Source organism: Ostrea edulis, chromosome 7 (assembly GCF_947568905.1).
Source record: "Ostrea edulis chromosome 7, xbOstEdul1.1, whole genome shotgun sequence".
In the NCBI taxonomy this organism is placed as follows: domain Eukaryota; kingdom Metazoa; phylum Mollusca; class Bivalvia; order Ostreida; family Ostreidae; genus Ostrea; species Ostrea edulis.
In genome coordinates this window covers 82,346,188-82,356,187 of record NC_079170.1, presented here as the reverse complement: position 1 = coordinate 82,356,187, position 10,000 = coordinate 82,346,188, and the positions used below count along the sequence as shown (strand labels likewise).

Below are 10,000 nucleotides of genomic sequence, written 5' to 3'. Positions count from 1 at the left end.
TTTCTAATAAATAAATCCCAGTAATCTACTATTTTATATGAAAAGGGGGTCTTTTAATGAAATAGACCTGTTGCTGGAATTACCTCCCCTTTGATGCACTCTTCATACATAGAAGGTACAAAATGATAGCAATATTATGGAATGTTATGATTTCAACTTGAAATGGGATTTGAGAATTTGTACATCATGTTTATGTGATATCAGTGAAAGACATAACAGTATCTGTGAATGTAATCCAGAAATTTCTAAATATTGGCAGGGTTTAAAAAGTATCCGGTACTCCGTCCTGTTATACTGCAAACTAGTACCAGTGGTCAGGCATTTTGTCATTGAAGAATTGAAAGCGTTCTTTCCTTGATAATTCATGCATTAACCGAGAATGCTTAGATGTTATATGGAGGAAATCAAAGAAAATATGCATCTATAGTCAGTCCAGATGGAGCATGTGAGGATCTAGTGCAGCCCCCCCCCCTCCCCAAATTTGCAAAATGTATTTACCATCATGATTGATGACAAAAATTTGTTATTAGTTTACATATATGCACTAAGTAATGAGGACAGGAAAAAATAAGAAAAGTGTGAAATAAAAATGCATAAAGTGAACTCAAAGAATGTATACTGTAACAGTTTGCTCGGTATCTTTCTTCTTCAGTACTCAATGTAACAATATGACCATACTTGATGTTTAATCATAGGTTACGATTCAACATGCGAAAATTTACACCTTTCTCTATTTTACCAACAACAAATATATAGATATTGTAAACTGATGGTATTACGTATATGTATATGCTAATGTAGTTTGTTAAAGTCATTGATGTAGGTAGAGTTTGGATCGTCACTATACTTTGTTCATCATGAGAAATTGATCGGGAAAAATTTGGAAAAATCATTTAACTGACAGGGAAACCGAAGATTATTTCGATCAGGTCTCTTTAACTAAATCAGCCCCCCCCCTCTACTTTTTTTATGGCAATCAATGAACAATTGAAATGGAAGCTTGAACTGATGAATTAAATCCTTGGAAACCCCCCCCCCCCATTATTATCATTATCAAGGATTTTGAGCTTCGGGTTGTCTTAAAAGTAATTTTTAGGGAGGTTGGGAGGTTCTATAAAAAATTTGCCACCCATCCACACCCTCCGCCCTGGTGATGAGTGCCAACTACGGGGCCTCTCCACTTAGCTACACTGTATGTGTTTAGACTGGACAGACTATACCAGCCGGGTCAGGTATAAACAATACATTTCATTACAAATTATATTACAAGCGAACTTCTTTACTTTTGTGCGAATTCGGACGTTATTATTATCTGATTTTCATCTTCGGTGCAATTTATGTGATTACTGTCAGTTGGTATTTAAGCTATATTTCATTTGTACGTGTAATGGTGTTGGGAGTGGAGTGCGAATGCAAAGAATATTTCTGTATTTAGATATATTCAACATTATTGATTATTTTATGATTTTAACAAGATCATTCACTATCTAAGAGCATTTTACCATTACCACCCCTCTCCTCTCAATATAATGTTCATAATCATTAATTTCCGGTATTGAATATGGCTGCTCCGAACCCTTTCGCATGGATTTAAAATGTAGAATAATACGCTACATGTAAGAATAAAAAACAAAAGAAAGACAAGAACAGAACATGCACATTCCTTTTAGCTCACCAGGACAACTATCCGGAGAGCTACATGTATTGTAATGACCCCAGTGTTGGCGTCGGCGTCACTTTAAGGAAACATTTTAACCTGGGTTATATCTTCTAAACCAAGGGGGTAGGGTTTTGATATATCCCTTATTGATTCCCCATGAAGATACCTTTGATGTGGTACCAAGACTTTCGACCTTGTGACCTTGACCTATTTTTTTTTTAAACTTCAACCTGGGCTATGTCTTTTGAACCAATAGGGATAAGGCTTTGATATTTTACATATATAGATGTCTCATGAAAAGACCTTTGTTTTGGTTTGACCTAACGACCTCTGCCTTGAACTTTGACGTACTGTTCAAAAATTTTATCTTGGTTATATCTTTTGAACCAAGAGTGATAGATCTTTGATGTTTCAAACATAGATGTCAATTTCTTTTGTTATCAGAACTGTCAACGTCGACCTTGGACTTTGACCTATTTTTCAAAAACTTTTAACCTTTTGAACAAACAGTTAGGTACAGTCATCTGACAACTCTTGTTTTTATGTACATATTAAGCATGTTATTTAATTGTTTAAGGGTTTACAAACCCGCCGCTCGCTTTTTCGAATTTTCAGAAAAAAAATAAAATTGAGAAAATTGGGATTTTTTTTCTTTCCGATGTCAAATTTGTATCGGGATCGAGATTTTGAATTTACGAACTCGTATTTCCGGTTGATGAAAACATGGCGCTTTGATGGAGAAAACGTGTATGGCCTGGTTTAGTATTAAATATATCGACGGGAGTGCCGTTCGGAAAGTTTTCGCTCGATCGGAGGACACCCAACTTGCTGGGGAATTTGTTGTTCAGGGGTATGTTGGTGAGATGAGGCATTTGGTGAAAATTGAGGGTTTTAAGACTGACCCAGATGAAGCAAATTCAAGGCAGAGTGAAAATGCGATGCAAATACCGAACGACATGCCAATGCATACTGTCGCTGCATTTGGGGTGCGATACTTAGTGGTATACTATGAAAACAACGCCAAGGCAGTTCCCGAACCAACTAAACGAAATGCTTTTGATGTGCTCCGTGATGTAAACAGAGTTTATGACTGGCTGCCCCCACCCAAGTAAGTTCTTATCAAGTAATAAAAACCCTAAAAAAAACAAAAAAAAAACAACAACAACAAAAAACCATGTAATTTTAAAAGTCGGCAATATTAAAATGCAATGTACGAGCAAATCCTCTTTTTGAGCTACTTTCACTTTACATGTATATAGCTATAGTGTTCCTCTTGAAATTTTATTTCAAAGTTTTTGAATTTTTGTTAAAATTTTGTAGAAGGACACCATCAAACAATAAGGACAAGCTCTATAATGATGTTCTTCAGAAATGTATGGATACCTTTCAAGTTGGTTTTCGTAGACAACAGCAGGATATTGGATCAAAGATCATCAACACTCTAGTGGAAACTCTTTGGTTTATTGACCCTTTTCTTGACAAAATGAAGGAAAGATCCTGCAAGATCCCAGACGAGCTCTACTTTTGTGGATACAGAGATTTGAAAAAGTGTCATAAAAAATATGTTGGTGTACAGGTAAACTTGATTGCTATGTGAAAATGATATTTGATATTTTGGATTATTGTTTTGAAAAAAAAAAAAAAAATAACAAACATGTCCAGGGTGTCTTAGTTTTTACTGAAATACTTCAATATTTTATTTAGAAATAGGATAACAACAACATACAGTGACTAAATTGTTTTTACAGATGAAAGAGCCAGAACTTAAGGCCAGTCTAGATGCCTTAGCAGAGGTACTGATGTATCCATGGTGGACGAATCCTCGCTTTCAAGTATTTTACAAATGTGTGAATGGTCTGTACAAGGCATTGGAGAAATACCATAAATTTCTAGCAAATCAGCAGGAGCGTACCAACCAAAACCATGCATCCCCTACACCTGTTAGATCTCTCAACGACAATTGGTCCTTAAAGTCTATAGAGGGTCAGTATTTAAAACATCATCACAAGGTCAAAGTTTTGAATAGCAAGGGCCAAAATAATGGTACAATGTACGTGTCATCAAAGAAATTTCAATACAAGGAAGGCCTAAAGATTTCTTTAATATATAAATAAAAGGCATCTGACAATTTTTCATCATTTTCTCACAAACAAAATTTGTTAAATATATTTAATATTTCAGGTAATCCAGGTCAGTCTGTACCAACTGACTGTAAATCCCTTATTTCAAAACTTGAAACCTTGGATACTTACGAAGCAGTCCCATTAGACAATTTTGAACCTAGTGAGGTGAGTGATAGGCGCAAATGGAGAATGAAGATAGAGAGCGTGTTACCATTTCCAGTATCATTGTTTTCAATCAGTTTTGGGAACTACATTGGCAATTCACTTTTTTTATGGAAAATACCATGTGCAAATGAAAGAAGTGCTGAAAAAGAACTTGAAGTAGTGACTCACATTAAGGACAAAATGCCTGTGTTTTCTACCAGAGCAATAAGGAAAGAGTTTTTTGAAAGATATCCGAATCTGAAACCATATGAACTGAGAAATATGTTCTTCAAGCTTACAAATTTTGAATACTGTGCAGAGAATCAAACCACTGCAGCTGTTGATGAACGATTCTTGAAGTTTATTTTATCTAGTGATGATGAAGACTTAATAGTGGACCTTAGGAAAAACAATGGCCGTCCTTGTGACCCGAAGCTACAACCATTTTGGGATGAACTTGCCAAGTTACTGGAGGAGGTTTCAACAGTGGATGATCGCCGCCAGCATTCAACATCCTATCTTCCATTTGCAATTTCTATTGATGATTTACGAGAACAAGTGAAAGCAAGACTTCCTCCAGGTGATCCGACTCCTTCAAATTCCTGGATCAGACTGAATTTCATGCCATCTAACCCAATGGCTAAAACGGCAGCAAACTACACCGGCAGATTCAATGTTAAATATGCTGTACAGCAACGATTGCTGCGTGCACAACATGATGATGCATCCTTTGCCTTACATCAGTTCTACATGTTGAAAGACATGGCCGTCCAGTACAGGGAATTTGCTCACATGCAGTGTCTTGATGATAAAGCAATCGTACCCATAGGTGAACCATACCGACCTGTTTCCACTGGTGTTAGGGCACATCATCAAGGACTGACAATTAGCAATAGCAAAGGCCTACTTTGTCTCGATCACGATTACAGCATTGCTGGGATGGTACCTTCAGTGTGCTTTCAAGTGTCTATTCCTGAAAATTCCAGAGATTCATTTCATTCAGGAACCTTACATATTACACTGAAAGACAAGGTATTCCAGAGCTCCACTCCATTTAGGCATGGTATGGAAACCATCAACATTTTGCGGGAGTTTCATAGTCATGATGATGTGAATTTGGATAAGCCAATACTCTTCCGTTATACAGATGGTGGTCCTGACCACAGGACAACATTTCGCTCTGTTCAAGTTGCTGCTTTGCTGGAATTTATAAGTTTGGATTTAGACTTGCTAGTCTGTGTTAGAACAGCCCCAAACCAAAGCTATAATAATCCTGCAGAGAGGATGATGTCAATTTTGAATATTGCATTGCAGAATACCGCCCTTTGTCGTACAGCCATGTCTGAGGGAAGAGAGCTACAAGCAAAGCGATTGACATCACTTGCTTCCATACGAAGATATGCTGAGAAAAATCCAGATTTCAAAACTGACTATATAGATTCTATTCAGGAGCCTATCACTATTATTTCTGAACGATTTCAGAAACTTAAACTAAAAGGAAAACCTGCTCATGTGCACAGTGCAGCAACAGATGGAGAAATCAAAGATCTGCTTGAAATTATTCATGTGCTCGATCAAGACTACAAAACAGAAGATATTTCAAACTTTGAAAAATCTAGGATGGTTCATGCATTCATGAAGTCACATGCAAGGTTTCGCCAGTATTCCTTTCAGGTATAGTAATATGCATTGTAATTTTTGCATGTTAAAATGACATATAATGGTGTGAAGTATTAGTTAATGTCCCTTCGTAGAATAATAGCTTGCTAGCTTTTGGTATCCTAATTATTTATGAAGCTTAGATATGCATTAAATTGAGCTTGATCAAAGAAACAGTGCATGTACTAATCTTGTAACGAACACTCATTCTTTCATGCTTTTTCATACTCAGCTAGTATACTAACTTTCCTATTGCACACTCTACCTGCTTGCTAATATAATATGGCTAGGACACTGGATCATAAATTTCAGCTGAAGAAGTGCAAGGATGCTTGCTGCTCATATTGCACAATTAACCCACCTAGACTTCCTCATGATGTGTTTGAACAGCTTTCTTTCTTACCTGACCCAGTATTGGGATGTGATGGCAGATTCAAACCATTTACTGAAGTTTATGGCACTGAAACATCAGATTCAGATAGACCCTCTTTGCACAAAAAACCTGAACTTACAGAGAGAGACAAAAAATTCAAGACCATGCTTGTTGCTGGTTTGTTACATGTTTACTTGAAAATCATTTTAAATGGTGTCAGTTAACAAAGTTTAAACTTCTGCTGGGTACATTTTAAGTTGTTAAATGTTGTTCAATCTGATATTTAAAAAAAATGTGTTCAAAACAAGTTCATTTGATATTCTTTACCATTTTCGATGTTGGTAACATCAAAAATGGTAAAGTTTTTATTTATTTCATCCATCATATGTTGTTCTTTTATTTAATAGCCAAAGTTCGCAACTATGTTGTCTGCCATGACTGTGGAAAAAGACGGGTTGTGTATTCTGCTGCAAAACTAACTAGGGAGCAAGAAACCGCAGTCACTCGTGTGAAGGAAGAGCTGCTTTACTCATGTGGTAACCCTCTTTTCCCTGGTGGTGCTTACCAAGATATTATCATCGTTAAGGAGGGGATGAATTGTCAGAGCCCCATGGAGACCACGTACTATTCTGGTACTCATTTTAATTGATGCATTTTATGAGAATTTTGAAAATTGTCTACAATTCTACAGCCTCACAATATATATGCTCTATGGAGGTAGTTGGTAACTTATGACAAACATAATATCAAAATAGTTCATTATTTATAACAGGAACTGCCCAGGTGTTTGAGTCTGTGTGTTTTCATTGTGGCAAAGACGAAGATTTGGCTGATAACGATTAAATAAACAATTTAAGGTCGAACTATCTTGTTCGTCCCATTTGTAACCACTGTGTAGCCAGTGGAAAGGAGCCGGTTACACGAGCATCAAAGAAACAGCGAAAATAAATGTACATTACAGAATAAAGTCGATAATGAATCAAAATATGGATTTTTTTTTTTTTTATTTCCTCCTCCTCTGGGACTTAATAATTCTTGGGTTCGTAAACCTAAAAATAAGAAAATGCTGGCCTAATTATTATATTAAACTTAATTTTACAGCATTCTAATGAACTTTTGGCCTTAAATAACGTATGGCCTCCGTGTCCGAGTGGTTAGAGCGTTGGGCTCAAGATCACACGGCCTACCATCTAGATGTGCGAGGTTTCGAATTTCTTTCTTTCTTTCCCTCCTTTCTCTTTATATGAATACGGATATGTCCATATGTATATATGTATGGATTACTATAATATTATTATATTATGTGTATATATCTGTGCATATGTAAATGTGTGTTTATATGTAAATTATTATGCTGTAATATCACGGGTATACATTAATTTTAAAATCAATTATTATAGTCATTAATTTAGTCTATGTCATACTAATTTGTTATATGAACTAACTCATTAACTTCTTTTACTTTATTATTTTATTACGATATACATCTTTAGTTTACATACATAATACATACTATCGAATAAGAGTTAGGGAGCCATGTCGTGCTATATTAGCTGGATCTAGCTACAGAAACATGGTACAGGGTATGAAGTGTAGCACCTGATGATGACCTCAAAATTCTTGCCTAATGACGATCTCAAAATTGTTGTATGGCATAATTTATGATTAAGGCCATGCCAATTTGTAATCTAGTTCGTCAGATTCGCCGATTCTATTTGTAACAAATCCAAATTATAATATTATCAAAAAATAATATCCGCCCGCGTGTTGAAAAATATCCGTAAATATTTTTTTTAGTTTTTACAATAAGCGCACAAATAACTTTGATATATATGCTGACAAATGACAGAAGCGCGGGCTCTCGAGAAATTTCCTAACAGTGTAATTACGGTTAAGTTATTCATGGTGTCTATCTCAATATATGTACGATACTTCTTAACACTGGATTGGAAGTTGTTCGTTATGCTGGAATCGAACTGGAAGCCGATGAAACTTTTAGCGCTATTCGATGCCACTATTTAGAGAGCATTGATAGCATATGTTTGTTTGATTAGCCTATATATTGACTGAAGTCTCTCTTGAGAATATTTCACTCACATGAAGACGTTACCATTGCCGGTGAAGGGCTGCAAAATTCAGACCTATGCTCAGCGCTTATGGCCCTGAGGGATCTTTATCGTGCCAAACCTGCTGTGATAAGGATCTCAGTTTTTGCAGTCCTATCTGAAGGACCGCCCCATTTATTCGCCTCTTACAACAAGCAAGGGGTACTGATCGATGACTATTTTAAACCGGACCGACAGTTAACGACAAATTCACAAAAGTTTTGGTGATGTCATATCAAAATTCAAGAAAATGCTCAAAGCGATGCAATGGGTATTGCATTTGCAATATGAATGTCAAAACTGGATGTGTCCCTAGCAATATCCATATATCTCTGAATCGAAAGTTTGTAGAAATGAAACTTAAATAAAATGCTTCAAAAAGACCTTATCAGTTAATGTTGCAAAGTACATGTATTAGGTATAAAGAAAATAAGTCTTTGAAACCTGAAATACTTCTTATTTATTGTAAACTATATCAACAAAGTTGAAAAATATTAAGTTTATGTGGTAAACAAATGATATCTGATGATTTTAGATCTTTATTTTTAGGCGCCCGCTTTTTAAAATCACACTTAATTCAATTAAAAATATTTATATTTCTTGTATTCGCTCGCCTCATAATTTTTATCTCCAAAATTAAAATTAATATTTGTAAAATAATTTCGCCCTCTCGCCTCACTTTTTTTGTTTGAAAATCCGAAGAACTATTTTACAAATTGGTGTGGCCTAATAACTAATAACTAGTAGCACTCTATTATCAAAATTTTCTTTGGCGACCCTACCCTATATTCTTTTCCGTATATATTTTAGCTATTTCACATGTATATTCATACCTACATCCCTATTACTATTACCTGTTACTAATATTACTAATTATTACCTTCTATTAAAATCCAAATAAATATTAAATATTCTGTTATTTATAAAAAATTATAATATATTAAACATAAATTATTATTAAAATTATTACATAAATCAAATAAAAATTATTATAATAAATTTTCTTTATCAATTTTATTACTCATTTATAAGTTACGTACTTCTTATTTCATTATGATTTATGACATATGACCACATTTATGTGTCCGGCCATCAAAAGACAGTACCACAGTCATTAGACGTGTTGGTACACGATGGTCCTTATTTATTTATATTTATTTATTTTTAAACCATGGGACAACCCATACGTCCCATACGAAGCATATGTATGTTATTACAACACACTTCCAACTTCACTATGTTGGTACATTTGGGAGGTGTTGGAGGGTGAGGCTGGATCACAATGAGATGGATAGTATTATGGCAGATAATACAGTCACCAATCGGTTAACCATATATAGTTAACCAATCCTACGAATATCAAGCAAACTACACTGTCATGAAACCATATATGAATGCTTTGGACACACATTCAATTAGGGAAAAAAAAAAAAAATCTACCGACCCATGTTGAAAATGGTGGGTCGGGTGCGGGAAACGAAAATATTTTTAAGGATGGCCTGATGCTTACTCCTCCTAGGCACCTGATCCCACCTCTGGTGTGTCCAGGGGTCCGTGTTTGCCCAACTATCTATTTTGTATTGCTTGTAGGAGTAATGAGATTGATCACTGTTCGTTATCTTCACCTTGCATGCTAAAAACCCAGATGTAATGCCAACCTTGCCTATCGCCATCCATTTTCAGGTAAACCCCCATGCCCCCCTCCCCCCCGATAACAATGCCAATGACCAGGAATCAGAAGCCCTAATTATACATAATTGGTCTGTTCTGGTGAATCAGAGCAAAACTAAATTTAGTACATCATATCATAAAAACAAGTAAGCATAGATAATTGCGATAATAACTTGAACATACTCAATTAAAAATTGTCTCTGAAATTGTCCGCTAGAATTGTCTACGCGTGAACAACTGAGAAACAAAACTATTATCGACTGCA

The 10,000-nt window shown here is 35.5% G+C and overlaps 1 protein-coding gene across 1 annotated transcript; it reads left to right on the top strand.

The window, feature by feature from the left end:
- Window positions 1-2,243: 2,243 nt before the first annotated feature.
- On the top strand, window positions 2,244-6,689 carry LOC130048586 (uncharacterized). The gene is made up of 5 exons (XM_056145499.1): window positions 2,244-2,768; window positions 2,981-3,236; window positions 3,409-3,643; window positions 3,842-5,601; window positions 6,367-6,689. Exons 1-5 carry the CDS (start codon window positions 2,395-2,397, stop codon window positions 6,436-6,438), a joined length of 2,697 nt encoding a protein of 898 aa, XP_056001474.1. The 5' UTR covers window positions 2,244-2,394; the 3' UTR covers window positions 6,439-6,689.
- The last annotated feature ends 3,311 nt before the right edge of the window (window positions 6,690-10,000 follow it).